General features: G+C 36.6%; 2 protein-coding genes across 7 annotated transcripts in view; one reads left to right on the top strand and one right to left on the bottom strand.

Annotated features, from left to right (window-relative positions):
- polh (polymerase (DNA directed), eta) overlaps positions 1 to 24,169 on the top strand; it is a 24,491-nt gene extending 322 nt beyond the window's left edge. The window contains exons 2-11 of one of the 5 annotated variants that reach the window (XM_051651499.1): positions 879 to 1,013; positions 1,116 to 1,348; positions 4,033 to 4,205; positions 4,915 to 5,018; positions 5,108 to 5,227; positions 7,340 to 7,463; positions 7,560 to 7,625; positions 7,890 to 8,062; positions 14,878 to 15,716; positions 17,149 to 17,886. In XM_051651499.1, the coding sequence (XP_051507459.1) occupies positions 879 to 1,013; positions 1,116 to 1,348; positions 4,033 to 4,205; positions 4,915 to 5,018; positions 5,108 to 5,227; positions 7,340 to 7,463; positions 7,560 to 7,625; positions 7,890 to 8,062; positions 14,878 to 15,700 (1,951 nt within the window). In that variant the 3' untranslated portion in view covers positions 15,701 to 15,716; positions 17,149 to 17,886. Of the gene's footprint in view, positions 1 to 878; positions 1,014 to 1,115; positions 1,349 to 4,032; positions 4,206 to 4,914; positions 5,019 to 5,107; positions 5,228 to 7,339; positions 7,464 to 7,559; positions 7,626 to 7,889; positions 8,063 to 9,534; positions 10,086 to 14,877; positions 15,970 to 17,148; positions 17,887 to 23,950 lie in introns of those variants that run through there. The other 4 variants (XM_051651498.1, XM_051651501.1, XM_051651497.1 and 1 more) reach the window with 4 other exon arrangements.
- The window catches only part of LOC127413929 (GTP-binding protein 2-like), a 26,998-nt gene continuing 21,874 nt past the window's right edge, over positions 20,522 to 25,645 (bottom strand). For both annotated transcript variants that reach the window (XM_051651508.1, XM_051651507.1), the window contains exon 12: positions 20,522 to 22,914. In XM_051651508.1, the coding sequence (XP_051507468.1) occupies positions 22,750 to 22,914 (165 nt within the window). In that variant the 3' untranslated portion in view covers positions 20,522 to 22,749. The remainder of the gene's footprint in view (positions 22,915 to 25,645) is intronic.

The raw sequence follows: 25,645 nt of genomic DNA, 5'->3' as shown, positions 1-25,645 counted from the left end.
GGAGACCGGGGAAGTTGTCACAAGGACTGGTTCTTAGTAACTATAAGGTCTTGAGCCAAAAGTACAATTACATAAATGTGTTTCTCTAGTAGAGGTTTTGTATTTTGGTCCCTCTTAAATAAGAATACGTTTTATGAATTTCATTGTCCAAACTTAAATTCAAATATCAACTTGTTAGTTTTTCTAAAGCTTTTGGGTAAAGAAGCAAGCACAATACATTCACACTAGCATTCAGGGAAGGGTCAAGTATATATGGTATATTTTATTTTAAACTATTTTAAAATATTCAGGGTTCAATACAAGTTACGCGCAATATACAGCATTTGTGGCTTAATGTCGAATAACGCGCGCGCGCACTCTCTCTCTCTCTCTCTCTCTCTCTCTCTCTCTCTCTCACACACACACACACACACACACACGCACGCGCTCTCTCTCTCTCTCTCTCTCTCTCTCTCTCTCTCTCTCACTCACACGCGCGCGCGCGCACTCTCTGTCTCTCTCTCTCTCTCTCTCACACACGCGCGCGCGCTCTCTCTCTCTTACACATACACACACACACGCGCTCACTCTCTCTCTCACACACACACGCGCTCACTCTCTCTCTCACACACACACACGCGCGCGCACTCTCTCTCTCTCTCACACACACGCGCGCGCACTCTATTGGGTCAATGTATGTTCATTGAACTGTATTGTTTTTATTTATTTTCTTAAATGAACCTACCCAGAAGAAATATTCAGTATTCCCCTTGTATGTTTTTATGAAGGCTATTTTTCATGACAATTCAGCACCCCTTAATTCTTGACTTAATTTAATTCATTTCTTATTAAAAGTTTCCTATTAAAATGACCTATTTGATGCTTTGTTCTGTTATCAGTATTATTGCAGTGAGTTATGAAGCTCGAGCACATGGCGTCACCAGAAACATGTGGGCAGATGATGCCAAGAAGCTGTGCCCTGATCTGCAGGTGGCCCGGGTCAGAGAGTCACATGGGAAGGCTGATCTCACCCAGTCAGTGCCCATTATTTCTATCTCCAAAACACATGTACAGTACGGAACTATTCATGTGCTTTGTAATGTATTGTTTTAATAACTTTTGGATCTGGGCATCAGTTACAGGGAGGCCAGTGTGGAGGTGATCGAGGTGATGTCACGTTTTGCTGTCATTGAGAGAGCGAGTATTGATGAAGCATACATGGATCTCACAGCGAGTGTGCAGCAGAGATTAAAGGATATGACTGACCTGGACATTAATCCACATCATCTGAAGAGCACCTATGTACAAGGATTTCCACAAATCAGTTCCAACGAAGACGCACTGAGTGAGAACGCAGTACTAGATAAAGGTGTGCAAAACGACTGCAAATTTATTATAACAAAGTAATCTGGTGGGTAATGTAGAGCTGGGTGATTATAAACAGAGACTGTTTAGCCTGAGACAGACCACTTTAAAATAAATGGGAGAAGATGGAATGCCTAATATGGTGGATGTAGAAAAGGAAGTCCCGCCTTACAATTAAAATAGCCAATCACCTTTTAGAAACAGACAGTTTTTTTTTTTTTTTTTTTTAACATGATATGAGCTAAAGAAGCACAATTTATGATACCAGTGTTTTCAGATTTTACTGCTTATTTGAAATATGTTCTTTAATTGTAATCTTGACCTACCGTTTTGGAGATTAATCTTTCCCCATTCAAGTAGATAGGAGCTGCACTGCTATGCTACTTGTTTACACAGAAAATAGCTGCCTGGCAGAATTCCCAGTATGACTGACGAGTGGACTGACTTGCCTTTTGTGCGTATGATTGGAAATGATTAAATAACATGGTTTAAAACAAACCTTGATTATTTTTAACCAGATCATTTAAGAACATTTTGAATCTACTTGGCAACAGTGATTGCTTGGTCAAAATGAAGGTTCATCTAATTAAAGAAATCACCCTTTAAAGACGTTTCACAGCGAATATTGAGATGTATGTTGAAAAGCATCAAAAGGCTGAAAAATAAAGAGTTTTTTAAAATGTAAAGTTTTTTTGTTTAATGCATAAAACAATTTAACGCAATTAATGCAGTATCCGTTTTTTTTTACTTCCCTGAAACTTATCCACGCAATAACAGAAAGGTGTCACAAGTTGTTCCGGAACAAACCCAGGCACCTTTGGACAATGGGTGAAACTTCAGTGTTTTTCCCCACTTTCTGTGGCTAACCTTAGCATATATACATTTTCAGGAGGTACTCGCTCCTCCTCGCACAGAAACTGATTGTGTGAAGCAGTGCAAGCTTATTCACCACATGTCCCGGGCATAATAAACACGGGAGCGGATTTACTGTATGGAGAATGAAGACTTCATCCGCAAGCGGGCGAGTAATACGGGCAAGCTGCCTTATCTCTTTGCATCGCAAAAACGCTCACTGACTTTCATCTGAACCCGTTTTAAAAGTGAAACTGCCTGAGAGAGACCCAGCGTGTGCGCGATAGAGACCGAAGTATGTGACCGTTCAGAAAGCTGCATTCTGATATACTTGTAGAGACTGAACAGCAGAGAAAATAATAGTTTTGAGACTTTAAACTTCAGCAAATTAAACTTCAGCATTCAGTGTGTTTTATGTTATTTATAGTGTCTAATAATGCATTGGCAATGTACACTTAAGTTTATCTTGCCAATAGCGTTTGATATTAATTGAATCTGTCCATTTGACCCTATTATTAAAAAAAGTCCACTGGAAAACAGCAGAAGATTTTGCTGAAATTGTGATTACAACATGACCACTGATTTTATGGCATGCATACATATACTTGTATTAAAGATTAATACCCGTTTAATTAACGGTATCATAAAACAAAAAATGTACATTTTCATGTACATATGTAAATAATTATATGATGACTAACCAATTTTTTGCAAGGTCTTTGAGACAAAGTATAAAGAAAATATATTTATGATGATTTTTTTTGAACATTTGTTGCAATGTATCGTGTACCATAATGTAAACGTGATTAATCACGATTAATCACAGAAAAATGTGTGATAAATCAGTAAAACATTTTTAATGGATTCACAGCCCTAATAAAAATATATAGATATTTATTTTTAGATAGCGATATCGTGCAGCCCTCGGTACATATATAAAAAATAGTGCTGTAGGTTGATTAAAATATCTAATCGCAATTAATCATATGATTTTTCATAGTTAATCGTGATTAATTGCAGAATTTGAAAGTGCTGAAATTAGACTCTATATAGACAGTATTTCTTTTCCTGACAAAATGCATTTAGTTGCTTCTTAGAAAATAAAACAATATAAATCAATATTTTTTTATCAACATTTTCCAAACAATGTATTGCACAGTATAAAGATAGAAATGCACTAAAATAGCACCAATTCAAGTAACATTAAACTTTTCCCAAAGTCTAAGTGGGAGGCTGGCTGACTAATTGAAATATCTACTCCCCATAGTTTGTGTTTTCATTGCAGTGGGCATTAAATCTCTTAAACACTCATCCTCCACAATATTAATCATGGCTATCCACTTTGCCACAGCAATTGGGAACCTGCATTTACATGATTCGTGCTGTTTTGAACTCCACATGAAAAGCGCTGAATTGTAATCCATGTAATGAATACTTCATCCGAATTGTCTGGAACGCCGGGAAATGCTGATGCTTCACTCCAGCGAATCGTGTGAATGCGACTTTTCACAAGTCCATTCTGGGTTTGTTTTGTACAAACAAATTACGGTTACGAGCTGCTTTCTCCATCACTTGATCATTGATATGGAATCACTGTGTGTGTTTGTTTGTGGTGTGTGCGTCAGTGTATTGACCCCAGAAACATCGCAAAGGTTCTTCCCTACTCTAACCAGTACTCAAATTTCACCAGCTCTAAAAAAATAAAAAATAATAATAAAATAATGGTAGTATCATGATAGATTTTGGTTCATGATCTTTAATTTGAAGTCAAAGGATGTCAGAAGAACACATGAGAGAAATGTGAGCATCACCTCTCTGATTCATTTGTTTACACAGAAGAACAGCGGTCCAGAGGTCTGCTGCAGTGGCTAGACTCTGTGTCCTCCTGCTCTCAGTCTAACAGTGCAGAGCTGCATCTGGCAGTGGGCGCTCTTCTAGTGGAGGAGATGAGGGCCGCAGTGGAGGAACACACTGGATTCCGCTGCTCTGCTGGGATCTCACACAACAAGGTTTACTTGAAGATACAGTGGGATGAACTTTGCATTGTCTTATGTTTTAAATAGAAGCCATGAAGAAAATAACTTTTTACATTGTGGCCCCATTTACACCTGGTATTACACTGCAGAAAATGCTTCTCAGTATTTTTGTCTTGTTTTGCAGCAAAAATATCATGGTGTATGTCATATATACATGGTCTGGAGAAGTGAAATTACATAAGTAATTACGTTTAACATTTTAACAAAAACAAGAGATGCATGTTAAAACCAGGTTTAAACCGTGATCTCTTCTGGCCGACCACTTGTTACTGGATTACCTGACATGAGTGTTGATACCAGGTGTAAGCAAGGCCTTATTTATTTAGCAGATGCTTTTATCCACTATTATCAGCGGATTCTGAATGCAACAACAAAATCAAATCATCACAATGAGACTTGAACATTAGAAATGCTACAATACTAAGAGTCAAAAAGGACAAGAAAAAGCTAGCACGGGGATGTAGGCGTGACAGCAACCATGAAACAGTCATAAGTAGATTTTGTTTAAGGTAAGGTTGTAGAAGGTCTAGTCTAGTTATGAGCATTTGTTTTTGTGGATCAAGTATTTCCAAGAGAGTTTCTTGTAGATTATGAGTTACACAGCTGCATGAAAGATCATTTCACTTGCAAGACTATGATACTGAATATGAAAGTTTTTCCTATTTTCTTTTCTTTTTCACAGGTGTTAGCCAAACTCGCATGTGGGTTGAACAAGCCCAATCGCCAAACAGTTCTGCCACACGGATCTGTTCCCCAACTCTTCAGCACACTTCCCATCAATAAAATGTGAGTATATATCACCTGAAGAATGTGGTTCTGAGCAAGTCCCAAGGTAACAATGGTACATAAATATGTGCTGTGTGGTTGTTGTTTAGTCGTAATCTAGGAGGGAAGCTGGGGAAGTCCGTGACGGAGACTCTCGGGGTGGAAAACATGGGAGATCTCACTCAGTTCACCAAGAGCCAGCTGGAGCAGCACTTCGGAGAGAAGACTGGGTGAGAATCACAATGACAGGGTTCCCATGCTTGTAGAAAACCAGAATTGACATCTCAAGGCCTGGAAAACTCTAGCAAATTAATAAAATATTAAAAAGAAATGTAAAGTTCTGTAGTCAATATATCGATTTTCCGATGCATCGCAATCTTCATTTGAATCGATTGAGTAGTATATTGGTGAAGAAGTTCAGCATCCTTTCGCTGCGTGTTGAGAGTAAAATTTTGGCGAGATCCATGCAGTCAGTTTGTCATTGAATAATGTCACTTTTAGTACACCTTCTGTTCTCAACAGGCAGCTCTTGGAAAAACAACAAAAAGAAACATTTCATTCTAATCACGAATAGAACGGTTGCGGTAAAGAAGCCGATTGAGTCGACTTTTGTTAATATGCTTTCATTCACAGATGCTCTTTATAGAACAGCGGGTTTTCTTAAAGAGACAGTACCAATTTTTATCAAACAGTGATGGGTGTTGTTTTTTACATCAGTAATGTCCTGACTATACTTTGTGTTCAGTTGAATGCCACTTTGGTGAATTAAATTACCAATTTCCTTCTGAAACAGCAAAATCTGTACATTTATTCCAAACTTTTGGCCGCCAGTGTGTGTATTATATATATATATATATATATATATATATATATATATATATATATATATATATATATAATATACTACCGGTCAAATGTTTTGAAACACTCATTCTTTATTTTTTTCACATTTTAGAATAATAGTAAAGTCATCAACTATGGAATAACATAAATGGAACTATGGGAATTATGTTGTGACTAAACAAAATCCAAAATAAATCAAAACTGTGTTATATTTTAGCATCTTCAAAGTAGTCACCCTTTACCTAGAATTTGCAGAATTTGGAAAAACAACAAACAAGAAACATTTCATTCTAATCACGAATAGAATGGTTGAGGTAAAGATGGCGATTGAGTCGTCTTTTGTTAATATGCTTTCATTTACAGATGCTCTTTATAGAACAGCGGGTTTTCTTAAAGAGACAGTACCAATTTTTAGCACATGATCTACAAATCAATGTTAATACTTTAAATAGTACAAATTATGCATGTGAACCATAACCGTGACAAAATTAGGGGATAGAACCAGGTGTGGATGGGGCTTAAACCGAAAGTTCATAAAAACTAAATGAAGCGGCCATTTTTAAAAGTTACTCCATTACATTTAGTTTCTGTAAATAAAATATGCCTTGTTTATGCCTATTCATAATAGTAGCCTAATAATAATAATAACAAAAGTAAGAATATTAATAATAATAATTATGCTATTATCATTTAATTCAATTATTATTTTATTTTTTTTCTTACCAGATGAAGTTGAATATGTAGGCTACGTTAACTTTGATATATGTTGTTAACTGTCAAGCATACATTTTATCTGGCAATAATTTGTGGCAAATCCCAAGCTCATTTGCATGTGAAAATAATGAGTGGCAAATTTGCAGCTTTTGCTAGAACTCTAGATTCTATATAGAAGGAAGTTGTATATGTTAACATTAGTTAATTGTTAATACTTTATACTAAATTTTATTGTTTGTTCATAGTTTTAATTATGCAGTAATGTATGAGAGGTCATGCTATATTTTGAATATAGCTGCTTTGCGTCGTGCCTAACAATTATATTGACTATATGACAGTCTTTTATAAAAAAAAAAAGGTTTCCACATAATAAAAATATTAAGGACACAAAATGTTATATATATAAAAAATTATAAAAAAATTAAATCATTAAATGCAATCCCACTAGAAAATACTGTATCCACAGTTTTCCTGAGCACCCACTGAGCGGCGCCATGATGATTCTAATGAATTGTGGAACACCTCAGCATTCAGGAAAAATGTGGATATTCACAGACAGTAAATAATAAACAGAACGTTTCAAGACTATATAACTATAAGCTATGAGTGCTGTGCAGTGATCCACATTGAAGCCCTGTGAAGAGTACGTATAATGCACGGCTATTGACCAGTCATCATCTAGGACCTGAACTATCCATTTTATAAATGACCATTTAACATAATTAATTGTTAGTTCATATTTACAACGTGATTAGCAGTTTTACCAGTGTTTCTGTATTCCTCAGGCAGTGGTTGTATGACTTGTGCAGAGGGATCGAGTTTGAGCCGGTAAAACCTCGCCAGCTCCCCAAATCCATCGGCTGCAGCAAGAACTTTCCAGGAATAACATGTTTGGCTACAAAAGAACAGGTATAGAGGGAATCAGGAACTGACATCAATATAAATATGCCTTTCCCTTTCTACTCTTGAAGCTTAAGTCTAGTCTTTCTAACTCTCGTCCTGTAGGTGCAGTATTGGCTTCATCAGTTGGCCCTTGAGTTAGAGGAAAGACTGAATAAAGACAGAGAGATGGTGAGTCCATTATTGACCTGAAGTTCTTAATTTTCACGGTAGGTCACTGTGTATCATCGATTGGTTGCCATATACGTTTCAGAAATCAGCATCCATTTATGTCATATACTTCCATGGAATGAACATCATGTTAAAAAAACTAACTCAGAAGTACAGCTTTGAATAAAGCACTATATATCAATATACTACATTTCCCTGTGTTAGTTCCCCTATTCTGTTGCTGTATGCTTAAGGGTAATTTTTAACACAGATCTCTCTCTGTAGAACGGGCGAGTGGCCAAACTGCTGACGGTGGGCGTGCGGCAGGCAGGAGATAAAAAACCCAACAGTTTCTCTCGCTGCTGTGCTCTTACGCGATATGATGTCACAAAGATCACCACAGACAGCTTCGCTATCATCAAGAGCCTCAATACTGCAGGCAACCACCAGGAGGCGTGGTGAGTAGAGCTGAATTTTGAAATGACTTAAAAGGGTGACGTTTTCTTTTCCCCAGTCAGAGCATCTGCCATTTCAAACAAACCATGGCCATTATTGCCAAGAAGATGAACACTTATCTAAAACAAGCAATTCAAAGACATAAGCAAATGGCAAGGAACAAGTCAACACAATATGGGATGACACAAAACAAGAGACTAAAATATCTGATGCTTAGATCTAGAAGAACATAAAGATTTGGACTGTCTATTCCGTTTCTTAAAAAAACAACAACTCTGCCTGGATATGTTATTTAATCAGTAGAGGAATCAGTTCAGCAAGATCATAAATTAGGGGATTCAAATAAGGGACACACTGATACCACTTTTTCTCTTCTGATTCCGATACCAGTGTTGTTGTTTTTTTATAATCACTTTGGAATATCTACACTCACCGGCCACTTTATTAGGCATTCCTGTACATCTACATATTCATGCGATTATCTAATCAGTCAATCGTGTGGCAGCAGTGCAGTGCATAAAATCATGCAGATACAGGCCAGGAGCTTCAGTTAATGTTCACATCAACCAACAGAATGGGGAAGAAATGTGATCTCAGTGATTTGGAGCGTGGCATGATTGTTGGTGCCAGACAGGCTGATATGAGTATTTCTGGAACTGCTGATCTCCTGGGATTTTCACGCTCAATAGTCTCTTGAATTTACGCCGAATGATGCCAAAAACAAAAAACATCCAGTGAGGGGCAATTCTGCGGACAGAAATGCTAGTAACTCAGTCTACGGTAACTCAAATAACCGTTCTGTACAATTGTGAGAAGAATATTATCTCAGAATGCTGTTCTGAGATGCTGGTTGGCGCTGTTTTGGTGGCACGAGGAGGACCTACACAATATTAGGCAGGTGGTTTTAATGTTGTGGCTGATCGGTCTCTGTGTGTGTGTGTGTGTGTGTGTGTGTGTGTGTGTATATATATATATATATATATATTACACACACATACATATACACTGGCGACCAGAAGTTTGGAATAATGTACAGATTTTCCTCGTAAAAATCGTAGAAAATTGGTACTTTTATTCACCAAAGTGGCATTCAACTGATCACAGTGTATAGTCAGGACATTAATAATGTGAAAAATTACTATTACAATTTGAAAAAAAAAAAAACTTCTTAAACTACAAAGAGTTCTCATCAAAAAATCCTCCATGTGCAGCAATGACAGCTTTGTAGATCCTTGGCATTCTAGCTGTCAGTTTGTCCAGATACTCAGGTGACATTTCACCCCACACTTCCTGTAGCACTTGCCATTGATGTGGCTGTTTTGTCGGGCACTTCTCACGCACCTTACAGTCTAGCTGATCCCACAAAAGCTCAATGGGGTTAAGATCCATGAACACTCTTTTCCAATTATCTGTTGTCCAATGTCTGTGTTTCATTGCCCACTCTAACCTTTTCTTTTTGTTTCTGTTTCAAAAGTGGCTTTTTCTTTGCAATTCTTCCCATAAGGCCTGCACCCCTGAGTCTTCTCTTTACTGTTGTACATGAAACTGGTGTTGAGCGGGTAGAATTCAATGAAGCTGTCAGCTGAGGACATGTGAGGTGTATATTTCTCAAACTAGAGACTCTGATTATCCTCTTGTTTAGTTGTACATCTGGCCTTCCACATCTCTTTCTGTCCTTGTTAGAGACAGTTGTCCTTTGTCTTTGAAGACTGTAGTGTACACTTTGTATGAATTCTTCAGTGTTTTGGCAATTTCAAGTATTGTATAGCCTTCATTCCTCAAAACAATGATTGACTGATGAGTTTCTAGAGAAAGCTGTTTCTTTTTCGCCATTTTTGACCTAATATTGACCTTAAGACATGTCAGTCTATTGCATACTGTGGCTACTCAAAAACAAACACAAAGACAATGTTAAGCTTCATTTAAGGAACCAAATAGCTTTCAGCTGTGTTTGATATAATGGCAAGTGATTTTCTAGTACCACATTATCAATTTAGCAGATTACTCAAGGATAAGGTGTTGGAGTGATGGCTGCTGGAAATGGGGTCTGTCTAGATTTGATCAAAAATGACTTAAGTAAATGTTAGGGATTCTATGTTTAAACGTGGGTTTTTGTGTCTCATTCACAGCACGCAGTGTGAAGATTAAATGCTAGCTGTGATGTATGTGTGATGTCTGTGGTCCCGTGAAAGTTTAGAAGGATTTTGATAGTGAATGCACAATGTGGAGGAGATGCTTACACTATGGAGATGAGACAATATTTGCTGTGCATTTGGATGTGTTGCGACTGCTTCAGACTTTAAGCATTTGTTTTGCCGCTGTCAAACATTAAGAAAAGAGATGGAATTCCCTCAGATTTGCGTTTTAGCTGAAAATATGCAGGAATTATAAAAAATGACAAGCTACCCCAAATAATGCGGAGATTTGTTGAATTTGCAAGATCACAAAACCGGTCGTGTCAACTTCTCGCACATGCGCAGTCTGTTATCTACAGTCTAAGTATGTAACTGTTCATCAGTTAACTGTGATCAAAAGAACGACATATAAAGTTAAAGTTAAAAATAATTTTTTTCATGGGGTGGCAAGGGGGTTGCATGCAGACTATGAGGGGTGACAACACTAAAGCAAGCGCCCATGCCTAGTTCTTATGGATTAAGGTGCCAAGCTTCATTGCAACAAGTACTAGTTCATTAATTGGAGACACTATCAAATTATAAATGTCCATGAATTAGCAATACAACCGCATTTCCACAGGAACCAGATTTGGAATGAGGAGCTTGTAATAAAAAAAAACAAGAAAAAAAAAAACTTAGCAACAACTTCAAGCCAATTTAATAAAACTATGAACATTAATCAGAGATATGAAGTGGTTAATGTTCTATAAAATTATTATTGTATCATTAATAATGTTTTATTTAACATCAAGGCTATTTAACACATCCAGATATTTTTTTGTTGTTAATATTATTATTAACTACACTGTAGTGTTTGATCATTTTAGTGCGTGAGCATGACACCAGACTGATGTGCGCGTTTATGGCGTGAGCATCCGCCACTGACTCGGCAATATCTGCACAACTGACGGCACAAAACAAATAATGTTCAGCGAAAATTCAAATGAAGAACCCGATGGATATTAATTTGGAACTATATCAGATTGCAGGGGGATTATTTAACCCAGAGCCTCCGTTAATTTCCGACCCTGGATGGAACTAGAGATGGAGATGAGAGATGTAACAGGTGTTTAAGTGTCTCTCTTCATCATGCAGCTGGTACATTACACAGTATTTTAGCTATTTCTGCACTTTTCCCACATTATGAACGTGGAAATCGCGGGAATGATTAAAATTGTGCGCAATAGCCGAATTTTAGGCTTTTTTTCACTCGTCATATACTTTAAGGCGGGCCAAATCAAAGGTCATTGCGGGTCAAATTTGTTTGGGTATCTCTGTACTTGAGGAATCGAGAATGGTCGGCAAACGCTCCTTGTTGCAGCGTGTTCCGCAGTTTGCGCTCTTTTCCAGTCAAATCCCATAGAAAAATGCAAACAAATGTGTCCCCAAACAAGATATACATCCACTGAGGTGCGGATGCAATCTATGTTAATTAAAATATGAAGTTTCATATGGGTGGATTATGACCCTAAACCTCTTATGCAATGAGTGAATTAATTACCACTAGACCACCTTGTCAGACTAATTTTACCAGCGCTGATTGATGTACTTCTCCACTGACTTACAATATCTCATGACCGACAATAGCATTCATAGAGATGAAGTTATCAAATGTATAATGCTAAATATTTATTTTAGAACTTGAATTGATCATCAGAAATGACTTTTTATCAAAGCAGACCATTTAAAATAATCTTTTACTAGCGCTTATCATTGCTGTGCGACTTCAAACGCCATGTATCATGAGCATGCTGTTGTCACGGGACCACAGACAGCACACATACATCACAGCTAGCGTTTAATCTTCACCCTGCGTGCTGCGAATGAGACACAAAAACCCGTGTTTATACAAAGAATCTCTAACATTCACTTAAAATCCTCATTTAGTGTAATAAAATGTGATTAGAATTTGAAGTGCTATTAATACAGTAGGCTATGAATCCGAAAATGGCAATATATGCTGAAAGTAAATGTTTTTACTGATATAAAAAGGTCACTTATGTAGATATATGCAATATACTGTGTATGTCAATAGGACAAAAATGGAAATTTTCATATGTAACGTTTTTTTAAACACTTGTGGAATTTAAATGAGTACATAAATGCTCAAATATATGAACTCTAATTGTATTTGTTTGTATATGGTCATGCACCAGATTTCAATATCAGACAGTGTAATAATGGCAACAGGCCTAATTATTGAATCCTCTTATGTTTTTAGTTCACAGATTTATTGTACGTCTGTTTTAACCTTAGATATATTTTCTTGCATTCTCTGAGGCAGAAAGTTTTAATACAAAAATAATTAAGGGTCTTCCAGTACCCACAGGTTTCACCAAAATATATGGTATATTTGTGTACATTTATTTAAAAAAAATTGGGTTGATAATTGCATATTCAGTTATTATGCATTAAAATATTTACATGTAATTGCATTTACAATGTAATTAACACAATTACAGAGGAATATAATGAAGATTTGTGAATTTTTCACTGCAGAACAACCCAAAAAATTGCAAAATTTGAGAAAAGCCACTGCAAATTCAGTAATTTTGTAATCCCAGCTAACCAAATTAGGTGGCCATTTCCTATTTGCACCATAATTTAAATGACCAAAGTTTCGTTGTGGCAATGTAACTGATTACGTTGTGACAACCGGAAAAGTGAAATTCCTGGATTTGTTGCCACAGCGTAACTTTGGAACGGTGCCAGGCCCTCATGATGACGTTGTGGATCAATAGTTGTTTGTTGGTAACCAGTTGGTAATTATTCTATGGGCGGAAATGCAGTATTCTAAAATAATTTATGTCCTCATTTGCTCAACATTAATTTAGAGGCTATTTAAACAGTTGTGCGTATGAATAACTAATGTAGACTCCGTTAATGTACTTCATTTATTTTGACAATGAACAGAGAAAAAATGCAAAAATAAAAGAAATTGAAACCTATTGCCACAGAATTGCAATGAAATTACAAGCCTGCATGACTTTTGTGCTCATATTAAAATCTACTTGGACTATCTTAACACCTAATGTCTTGAATAACATTTGTAAATTTAATTTAAAGCCATTTTAAGGATAAATAACAATGGTAAAAGATTTCATTACAATATAATCTTTAGATCTACATATTTTTTTCAATAATTATATTAAATGATAGCAAAAATGTAAAATTAATCAGTTTGCAAAACATTTTAAAATTAACAATTAAATATGTACAGATAGATTCTCTGAATTCTCTGAACTTTTAAATACACCTCCTAGGTGATTCATGAGACTGGCACCACATTTAGACAACATTACGCCAAGACATCGAAGATGCTAAATTGCGAACAGATTTTTAAATATCGAACTGTGTTGTCATGGTGAGGCATTAATGGCGAAGAATGGGAAACAGGAAGTGTCTCATTTCTTCTGTGTGCAGTGTGTAATTTAGATAAAAAGTGTGGCTCTTATAACAGACTTTAAAATTGTCCTCTTGTATTTACCCAAATTGCTTCAAAATTGTTTAGAATAATGTTAAATGCTAAATGCATTAATGCCTCGCCATGGCAACACTGTTCGATATATCAAAATCTGTTCGCAATTTAGCATCTTCAGTGTCTTCGCATAATGTTGTCTAAATGTGGTGACAGTCTCATGAATCACCTAGGAGTATTTAAAAATTGTCATCGCTGCTTGCAGCTATAATTATTATTATTATTATTATTATTATTCTTTTAATACCTTCTAATGTTTTCGGTACTTTCGGGGTAGTTAACATGCGTGAAAACTCTTGAAATTTTGCACACACATCAGAATCACCGTCCATTAGGGCTGGTAAAAGTTGCGGGATGTGTGTGTGGGGGGGGGCTTTGTAGCGCTCCTTTGAAAATGGGCATGTAAGGGGGGGGCTCTGTAACACCCATTTTCACCTACAACCTCCAAAATTGGTATGTATATAGTTCTCATCAAGCCAGACAACTTTCATATTTATAGTCATTAGGTCCGCCCTACAGGAAGTCAGCCATTTTGGATTTTTTGAAAATTGCAGTCTCTGAACTTTTAAACACTCCTAGGTGATTCATGAGACAGTCACCACATTTAGACAACATTATGCAAAGACATTGAAGATGCTAAATTGCGAACAGATTTTGATATATCGAACAGTGTTGCCATGGCGAGGCATTAATGGCAAAAAATGGGAACCAGGAAGTGTCTCATATCTTCTGTGTGCAATGTGTGATTTAGATCAAAATTGAGATGTATGTTTAGTCTTGGCGGCTAATCACATGGATTTGTCTATTTTGGGTCATAGCGCCACCACCTGACAGCAGGAAGTGTGGCTCTTACAACAGACTTTATAATAGTCCTCTTACATTTATCAAATTGCTTCAAAATTGTTTAGATTTAATGTCAAGTGCCAAATGCATGTTTCTACCTTGCATTGTTTTCTAAAAGCCTCCGGGTGGAAATGGACCAGTTGGGCTTGCGCCCATCATCACTGCTTATTACATATTTATTATCATTATCATCATTATTATGTTTACATTTATAATTGCTTTTAGATCTTAATTAGTATTAGTAATTTTCCACCGGCAAATGGAAGGGTGCTTACATTCATACATTATATGAAGTTTCATTGCCTTTATTTTTTTCTCATAGGTCTCCTGCCTTGACTTGCCTTCATCTGTCAGCCAGTAAGTTCAGTGATGCACCATCAGCTTTGTCAGGAGGAATAGCCAGCTTCCTTTGCAGCGATGCTCCTTCAACACAGTCTCTTCTGGCCTCTTCACAGACCCCTACTGCCCCTAAAACTCAGCCAAAGAGTCCAGGAGTCATCCAGTCTTTGTTCGAGAGAGCCGCTGAAAAGAAAAAGAAGCAAGCGGAAGAAGCTTGTAAAGATGAACCTTCCCCACAGACATTCTTGTCAACCACTCCTGCGGAAAACAAATCCACTCAATGCGCAGCTTCACCTCAGAGAGCCACAGAAGGATTTAGAACTGGTATCTCTTCTTTCTTCCAAAGAAAGAGCTTGGAGAAAAGCCTTCAGCTCACAAACTCGCTCTTCAGTGGCGACAGTTCAATATTGGCTAAAAGCAAGACCAGTCCAGTTGAAGTTAAAGTGTTTGAGCAGAACTCCTCCAATGAACCAAGTGTCTCCCTCTCTGGTCCCTCTGATTACTCATCATGCACTGCAGATGCCAGTGTATCCAGTGAAGATCTTCACACCTGTGAGCGCTGTGGTCAGAAAGTGTTGGTGTGGGACGTGCCTGAGCACACAGACTATCATGTCGCTCTGGACTTGCAGAAATCATTCACCTCCACATCATCTTCTTCAGCCTCCAGTGACAGCCACGTCAAAGCCGGAACACCTCAGTCGTCCCGTGGGAAAAGCCGGACAAAGATTCAGAGCGGACCGCAGGCCAAGAGAGCCAGAGCGCAGGGAAGCACAGCCACGCTGGACTCCTTCTTTAAGAAGACTTGATGCAGGTATATTGTGTGTAAGCCAGCACTCTTCTTCCATCAATAAGCTTTTAATATCATGTTTTTTCATAAGGAATGCACTTTTGTGTCACATAAGCCAAATATTCTGTCTAATTTAAATAATAAATATAGTTTTTAAATTGTACAGACTATTATGTTCCAAATGTCCTCTGTCCAACTATGTGACAATTTCAGGAAAACTGAAAAATAAAATGTTAAAGCATCATGTTGTTAAAATGAGCATAATCAGACCACTGCACTCGTATGGATACGATACGGTATAAGTACACAGCACACACACACACACACACACACACACACACACACACACACACACACATATATTTCTGCTATATTTATATACAGTGTGTGTATATATACACACACCGATCAGCCAAATTAAAACCACCTGCCTAATATTGTGTAGGTCCCCCTCGTGCCGCCAAAACAGCTCCAACCCGCATTTCAGAATAGCAATATGAGATGATTTTCTTCTCACCACAGTTGTACAGAGTGGTTATCTGAGTTACCGTAGACTTTGTCAGTTCGAACCAGTTTGGCCATTCTCTCTTGACATCTCTCATCAACAAGGCATTTCTATCAGCAGAACTGCCGCTCACTGGATGTATTTTGTTTTTGGCACCATTCCGAGTAAATTCTAGGGACTGTTGTGTGTGAAAATCCCAGAAGCTCAGCAGTTACAGAAATACTCAAACCAGCCCATCTGGCACCAACAATCATTCATGCGATTATCTAATCAGCCAATCGTGTGGCAGTAGTGCAGTGCATAAAATCATGCAGATACAGGTCAGGAGCTTCAGTTAATGTTCACATCAACCATCAGAATGGGGAAAAAATGTGATCTCAGATAACCGCTCTGTACAACTGTGGTGAGAAGAATATAATCTCAGAATGCTATACTGAGATGTGGGTTGGTGCTCTTTTAGCAGCACGAGGAGGACCTACACAATATTAGGCAGATGGTTTTAATGTTGTGGCTGATCGGTGTGTATATATAAGCTTTGTAAAGAAATGTACACATAGGAACAGCTTAAATTTGTCTACAAAACTGATTTCAAGTATTTAAGCATAGGCATTTGATAAAAAGGGTTTTAGGATCATGAAAAACAAATTTAATTCAGTGCAGTGTGACTAAACTTTTAATTTGCAGTGTACAATAATTGTTGTAGCTTTTATACATTTTGATTAAACAATAGAATTGTACATTGAAGATTTGAGCCGAATCTCTTTAAAGAATGTTTTTGTGAATCTGACTAATCAGGTTTACGTCTGGTTTGTGTCATATCAAGTCATTTTTGTTTGTATAGCATTTTTCACAATACGCATTAAAGCAGCTTTACAGAAAATTACGCTGTAATGTCTTAAATATCTTAAGTCCTCATTGAGCAGTTTCTTTGAAAATCATGCCTTAACATGATTTGTTTTTAGGCCCTCAGCGTGTAAGCCGAAGGCGACCTGTGGCAAGGAACACAAAAATCCATAAGATGTTAGTTTATGAAGAAAAATAAACCTTGGGGAAAACCAGGCTCACCGGGGGAGCCAGTTATATATGCCAATATTATTTATCTACTGTGTGTGTAGTACAAGTCTTGTTTTAAATGAGTAAACTGAGTAGATGTTAGTGGCCAATGTTTAAACTAAAGGATTTTGTATGAACTTTAAGATTAATGATTGTATCTTTTTAAGTCCATCCTGAATTAACTGCGGAAGTGTACATAGATGCAGTGTCCATTTTATTTGGTCAATAAAGACTTTAGTTAGCAGTAATTTATTGTCTATGTATTCCATCCATCTCGAAATGAGCGAAGATTATCAGAGCTCGAGTGAAATAAACAGGTTTATTGCCTAAATAGATATTTATTCAAAGATTTTTAAAGCTTGTAAAATGTCACTGTATGTCTGTGAACATGTGATGATGTAATAGAACGATGAATCGTTCTTTTATGAACCGATTCACAAAATGAGTCGGACTTCCAGTTGTACACACCACTAGAGGGCAAAGTAAAGTACTATCACTAAGAAACTCTAATGGCAGCCTTCCTAACCCAAGACTGCTGTAAAACTCAGTACAAGTAATTTACAGTAGGTTTGAACATTTTGTCAAAGGAACATTGTGGTCAACTGTGGTCACTTTAAAAGTCACAGTATTCCCACTTCCCATTGGTGAATATCATAAATGATACTTGATGCAACTGCAATTTCAGAGTTTTTTTTTTCTGATTAATGTTGTTAAAATGCTGCATGCTGGCTTAAGACATGCTGAATGTTAAATGTTTTACAATGTTTCTTTGGGCTCCAGTTGTGAGCAGATATACCAGTAGTGTGTGTACACAGATCTAAAACATACAAACGGTTTTTCACAGATAACTCCACTTCCGAATGCTATGCACTGTTATTTCTTATGCAACTCATTCTATTTAGGCCTTTGTAATGTCTAAAAACTATAGTAAGTATTAATATCAGGCAAAGCACTAATAATAGTAAAATAGTTATAGAAAAATATTTTATTGAATATCAAAACATTTTCAGGTCTGTTTGAGTTTATGAATTTAGTCTAAAAACATTTCTATATTTGCACAGTGTGGGTCGATAGGAAACAAGCTGTGATTTTCCAAAACCTCAGCGGGATTGCTGTGCCTTGCATCATCTCTCAGCTAACAAAAGAAAGCTCACCTTTCAATTGAATTGTTTCAAATGGTTAGAAAAATATATGCACTCAAAAGTTTTTTTTTTTGTTTGTTTTTTTTTAGCTCAGAAGTTAATTTCTGACACTGTCCCACAATATATGTGTTAGTATAATGGATAAAATATTAACCATCATTTCTAAAGATGAAAATCATATTAGTTTTCATTTATCACAATCTCACAATTAAGTGAACTGGTTTGAAACAGTAGTTTGAGCAGATGTTGCAATTTGTCTGGTGCTACAGTTGAAGTCAGAAGTTTACATACACTTAGGTTGAATCATTAAAACTCATTTTTTAACCACTCCACAGATTTAATATTAGCAAACTATAGATTTGGCAGGTCGTTTAGGACATCTATTTTGTGCATGATACGAGTAATTTTTCCAACATTTGTTTACAGACAGATTATTTCACTTTTAATTGACTGTATCACAATTCCAGTGGGTCAGAAGTTTACATACATTAAGTTAACTGTGCCTTTAAGCAGCTTGGAAAATTCCAGAAAATGATGTCAAGTCTTTAGACAATTAGCCAATTAGCTTCTGATAGGAAGTGTACTGAATTGGAGGTGTACCTGTGGATGTATTTTAAGGCCTACCTTCAAACCTCTTGACATCATGGGAAAATCTAAAGAAATCAGCAAAGACCTCAAAAGAATAAAATAAAAATAAATAAATTGTGGACCTCCACAAGTCTGGTTTATCCTTGGGAGGAATTTCTAAATGCCTGAAGGTACCACATTCATCTGTACAATAGTATGCAAGTATAAAGGACCACGCAGCCATCATACCACTCAGGAAGGAGACACATTCTGTCTCCTAGAGATGAACGTAGTTTGGTGCGAAAAGTGCAAATCAATCCCAGAACAACAGCAAAGGGCCTTGTGAAGATGCTGGAGGAAACAGGTAGATAAGTATCTATAGCCACAGTAAAAACGAGTCCTATATCGACATAACCTGAAAGGCTGCTCAGCAAGGAAGAAGCCACTGCTGCAAAACTGCCATAAAAAAGCCAGACAACAGTTTGCAAGTGTACATGGGGACAGAGATCTTACTTTTTGGAGAAATGTCCTCTGGTCTAATGAAATTCAAAAATTGAAATGTTTGGCCATAATGACCATCGTTATGTTTGGAGGAAAAAGGGTGAGGCTTGCAAGCTGAAGAACACCATACCAACTGTGAAGCATGGGGGTGTTAGCATCATGTTGTGGGGGTGCTTTGTTGCAGGAGGGACTGGTGCACTTCACAAAATAGATGGCATCATGAGGAAGGAAAATTATGTGGATATATTGAAGCAACATCTCATGACATCAGCCAGGAAGTTAAAGCTCAGTCGCAAATGGGTCTTCCAAATGGACAATGACCCCAACCATACCTCCAAAGTTGTGGCATAATGGCTGAAGGACAACAAAGTCAAGGTATTGTTGTGGTCATCACAAAGCCCTGACTTCAATCCCATAGAAGATTTGTGGGCAGAACTGAAAAAGCGTGTGAGAGCAAGGAGGCCTACAAACCTGACTCTGTCTGGAAGAATGGGCCAAAAGTCCAGTATTGTTTAATTGGTAATCAGTTTATGGTTTTCTCTCTTTTGTCCTGTATCATGTATAATTTTCCATGCTGTTGTAGCCTATTTATTTGTTATTAAAACATACAAGCATTATCAGTAGATTTGAAAAATTATGTTTTATGGGACTGGATTGTCTTAATCGATGGCTATATTAGTTTTTTTATTTCCATTCTGTTATGCATACAGTTAATTTTCTTGCCATTGCGTAACTAATCAAGTTATCATATTGCTGAAAGTCTGGCATACCCTTTTGTAAACATCCTTCCTTAATTACAACACAGTTTTTTAAATGTTAGTTCAAAAAGGAACAACAAATAGCTATAGAAAAAATGTTGAGGTCTGGGTTTCTCCGTTATATATATCAAATCCTTATAATCATTTCAACAACACATTTCTACAGTTGTTCAGTGTGATTGCTGCATCTTGCATCATCTCTTAGCTAACAAACAAAAGAAAGATCACCTTTCCATAGGGTCATCAAAACTGAAGTTGTTGTGTGAGACACCTGCTTTTATAAGAGAATGACGCAATGAGACCATTATCAAACATAAACTATAATAAAACTTTTTATTTATGTACACCTTAATATACAGACAAATTTGTACATAAATACTCCAATTCACCAAAAGGTAAGGCTAAAATATTTTTAAAATATTTTGAAAAAAGCCAGAAAATTGACATGGTGTGAAATGATATGCCAATACAAAAGAGAGATTATTACAAAGTGATGTAACTAGAACATTATCCAGTAGATGTTCAATGAATTTTACTGTTACACATTCTTTATAAATTTGTTTTTTCTTCCTCTAAAATTGTACAGGAAACACAGAACAGTGAAATATGTGAAACAGTCAGTGTGTCCAAACATGCATGCAGTGATTACAGGACAGATCTTAGTCAAGAACCAACTAACAACTCAGTCAACCCTCTTTCATTATCTAAGTTTTAAAACATGCAAGCCAAAAATGTTAGCACCAAACTTCAGGAAACTTTGAGGTGCAATAAAACAAACTCAAAAAGCTAGAACAATGTGAAACCAGTAACCTAATGGAGAAAAAAACTAAAAGGCCAATAACAAACGCAACAGAGCAGAAATGAAAGACTCCTTTGCATAATTCATCCAAAGGTCAAAGTGATGAGTTTCTGAATCCTCGCACTTAACATTTGTGCGATCAATTGTCCTGTTCCAACATCCGGGTGTACTACCGTGTATATGGAATGCATTCTGTAATAAGTCGAGCTTTCCTGAGCTACTAAAGCACTTGAGTGTAGGCAGAGAAACATGTCGTTCATTAAAAGCTATTATCATGTAAGGAATAACAACTTACATCTTTGATATTTGCAGCAGCATTGGTGACAGAAAATAGGAACACTTGGTGGTAAGGCAGCACATTTACATCAACCTAAAAGGGACAGTTCACCCAAAAGTGAAAATACTATCATCGTTTACTCATCAGAAATTAAGTTTTTTGGGTGAACTATCTCTTTAATGGTGCATAGCAGAGAATGGTCTATACTGTTAAAGGGATAGTTCTCCCAAAAATGAAAATTCTCTCACCCTCATGCCATCCAAGATGTGTTTGACCTTTTCTTCTGCAGAACACAAATGAAATTTTTTAGAAGAATATATCAGCTGAGTAGGTCCAAACAATGCAAGTGAATGGTGGCCAGAACTTTGAAGCTCTAAAAAGCACATAAACTCAGCATAAAAGTAATCCACAAGACTCCAGTGGTTAAATTAATATCTTGAAAAATTATATGATAGGTGTGGTTGAGAAACAGATCAATATTTAAGCCCTTTTTCACTATAAATCTCCAATTTCACTTACACATTCTTCTTTTGTTTTGGCGATTCTCCGCCTTCATGCATATCACCAGCTACTAGTTGGGCTAGTCAGAGGTGGATATTTATAATAAAAAGGACTCAAATATTGATTTGTTTCTCAACCACACCTCATCAAATCGCTTCAGAAGACATGGATTAAACCATTGATGTTGCATGTAGACTACTTTTATGCTGCCTTTATGTCCTTTTTGGAGCTTCAAAGTTCTGGTCACCATTCACTTGCAATGTATGGACCTACAGATCTGAGATATTCTTCATTTGTGTTCTGCAGATGAAAGAAAGTCACACACATCTGGGATGGCATGAGGGTGCCTTTCAAGCTTGACAATGCCACATCAGTAAAAAGCCCTTTTTACAAAACAATACATAAATAAAAGATATCAGAGATGTGCAGATTGTTTCTGGCATTTGGTAGAGAAGAGTTTGCAGGTCAGTTGTTTAGCTGAAACTCTGTAAGATCAGTAGCTGCCATAGGAAGAAAAAATTCTTCATTGACATCAGCAATAAAAATGTTAGATTAAAACAAAACAAAACAACTTGAAAGTCTTTGGCAGCCATATTTAAATTCACAATCTCTCTATCCTTTGGTTATTAAATAATAAATGGTTCAGGACTTTAAAAGGGCTGCACAAGTACAAACGTTCAGTGCCATCTCAATATTAAAAGAAAGATGTTTAAAATAAGGAGAACATTTGAATGACTGTAAACGGCCCATTTGGAGTTAATCAGAATACGACACATTTAAAAGACACCTGAATCTCCAAGTGGATGAATAAAACTCTATTATGGTGACAGCTGTGTTATGACATGAAAAGAGTCAATCGATGAGACCATGAACTCAAATGTGAATGAATGGAACAGAGAGAAGAAGAAAGCGTGGACAGGTGTGGAGAGAGAGATGGTGGTGGATGAGTACAGGGTTCTTCTGTATCAAAGATGGTGCTGGTACTGAGACACAGGCTGTAGTTTGGTGACCTGCCCAATGCCTTTGGTGACTCCCTCTCTGAAGAGCAGCTTAGAACCCACCTTCAAGTACTCTGGGTGTTTGATGAACTTGAATCGTACCACAGCTTTCTCACCAGTGCGGAGCTCATCCTGAGAGAGAGGAAACAAAGGTCAAAACTAACAGGCAGACAGACAGATTATCCAGACAGCTAACGATCTATCAAAATAGCTAGCTATCAATACAAACAGATAGACAGACTCAAAGGCAGACAGCTAATTAGTTAACTGTCTGTCTAGCTAGATACCTAGCTATTAATACAGACAAGCAGACAGGAACACAGACAGACAGAGATAAAGATCATCCATCCATCTATCTGTTAGGGTCTGTGTCTGTATTGATATAAATGTCCTGATTCAATTCTGGTTCTCAAGCTCTCGATTCAGTTCGATTCTGTTTTCAATATCGCTTCATATGGGTATATTTCGAATACAGTGTTCCTTTTGCTTACATGTGAAAGAAGTTATCTCTCAGCTAATGCTGTTCATTATAACAAGACCTGCTAATCTTTTTGTTAACCCTTCAAGGTAGGTACAATTCGAAAATTTACATTTAACAAATTAGATTTTCATTTGTTTTCATCATACTGGTCACATTTTAGCTTTTGAAAAATGTTCAAATTCAGTGTATTACATTAATAAATGTCTTGAAATTGCATACATTATATTGCATATACACACTGGCGGCCAAAAGTTTGGAATAATGTACAGATTTTGCTCTTATGGAAAGAAATTGGTACTTTTATTCACCAAAGTGGCATTCAACCGATCACAATGTATAGTCAGGACATTAATAACGCGAAAAATTACTATTATAATTTGAACTACTTCAAAGAGTTCTCATCAAAAAATCCTCCATGTGCAGCAATGACAGCTTTGCAGATCCTTGGCATTCTAGCTGTCAGTTTGTCCAGATACTCAGGTGACATTTCACCCCACACTTCCTGTAGCACTTGCCATAGATGTGACTGTCTTGTCGGACATTTCTCACGCACCTTACAGTCTAGCTGATCCCACAAAAGCTCAATGGGGTTAAGATCCATGACACTCTTTTCCAATTATCTGTTGTCCAAAGTCTGTGTTTCTTTGCCCACTCTAACCTTTTCTTTTTGTATTTCTGTTTCAAAAGTGGCTTTTTCTTTGCAATTCTTCCCATAAGGCCTGCACCCCTGAGTCTTCTCTTTACTGTTGTACATGAAACTGGTGTTGAGCGGGTAGAATTCAATGAAGCTGTCAGCTGAGGACATGTGAGGCGTCTATTTCTCAAACTAGAGACTCTGATGTACTTATCCTCTTGTTTAGTTGTACATCTGGCCTTCCACATCTCTTTCTGTCCTTGTTAGAGCCAGTTGTCCTTTGTCTTTGTAGACTGTAGTGTAAACTTTGTATGAATTCTTCAGTGTTTTGGCAATTTCAAGCATTGTATAACCTTCATTCCTCAAAACAATGATTGACTGATGAGTTTCTAGAGAAAGCTGTTTCTTTTTCGCCATTTTTGACCTAATATTGACCTTAAGACATGTCAGTCTATTGCATAGTGTGGCTACTCAAAAACAAACACAAAGACAATTTTAAGCTTCATTTAATGAACCAAATAGCTTTCAGCAGTGTTTGATATAGTGGCAAGTGATTTTCTAGTACCAAATGATCAATTTAGCATGATTACTCAAGGATAAGGTGTTGGAATGATGGCTGCTGGAAATGGGGTCTGTCTAGATTTGATCAAAAATGACTTTTTTCAAATAGTGATGGTGCTGTTTTTCACATCAGTAATGTCCTTGACTATACTTTGTGATCAGTTGAATGACACTTTGATGAATTAAAGTACCAATTTCCTTTCCGAAACAGCAAAATCTGTACATTTTTCAAAACTTTTGGCCACCAATGTATGTTATTGTTTACATGCATAATTTTGACTATTTACAAGTTTTTACATTCATATGCAGATCACATGCTTAATCAGTACAGTCTCTTTAAGACTACCGGCATCAGCCAGTGAGCGCATATTAACACGAGCACATATGTGTGATTAGAATTAAATGTTTCTTTCTTTTTCTTTTTTTTTTTTTAATCAAGAACTGACTGTAAAGAACAGAAAGGAAATTAAAAGAGGCATTATTCAATCAAATAATCGACAAATCGATTGTGTGGATCTCGTCTTATGACATAAAATACCATAGATTTTCCTGGGTCAAAAATGGTCTTCAGTGGTGGCTGATGTACACGTTCATTAGGTTTTGTTTTTTTTACATAATTGCAATGAATATTTAAGGTAAGTTGTAACATTTCATTTTTATAATGAATATTATTTATTTTTGATCATCTGAGCATCTAGAAGAGTTTTTTTGTACTTCAAGGTGCTGTGGCAAATTAAACTAACTTAACACCTTATGAATATTATAACTAGCCCTATAGAAATGAGTAAACCAATTTACTGATTAGGGACTGTTGCTTCTATAGTAAATATGTTTGTTTTCAACTTCATAACAGATTCTGTTTTTCTTTTATCACACTTTTAATGATTTAGGAATCATTGTGATTCTAGGAATATCTGAAGCCAAGCCAGGCCAGTTTGTTTCCTAATATCAGACATCATTAGAACAGGAAATATATTACAATATCAATTATTCTACATTGCAGCATACTTGCCCTTGTGTTTACCATAGTTAAGACCATGCATGGCATTTAAGTTGTTAGTTAGGTACTCTTTCTTAAAAAAAAAAAAAAAAACTTTCATTTGTAATGAAAAAATAATAGCCTTAACAGATTTAAAAAGTTAACTTTTTTAATACAACTGCCACAGATTTAATAAAAAAAAAAAAAA

The sequence above is a fragment of the Myxocyprinus asiaticus genome, chromosome 23, assembly GCF_019703515.2.
Source record: "Myxocyprinus asiaticus isolate MX2 ecotype Aquarium Trade chromosome 23, UBuf_Myxa_2, whole genome shotgun sequence".
Lineage (NCBI taxonomy): Eukaryota > Metazoa > Chordata > Actinopteri > Cypriniformes > Catostomidae > Myxocyprinus > Myxocyprinus asiaticus.
This window is presented reverse-complemented; position numbering and strand designations above follow the sequence as displayed.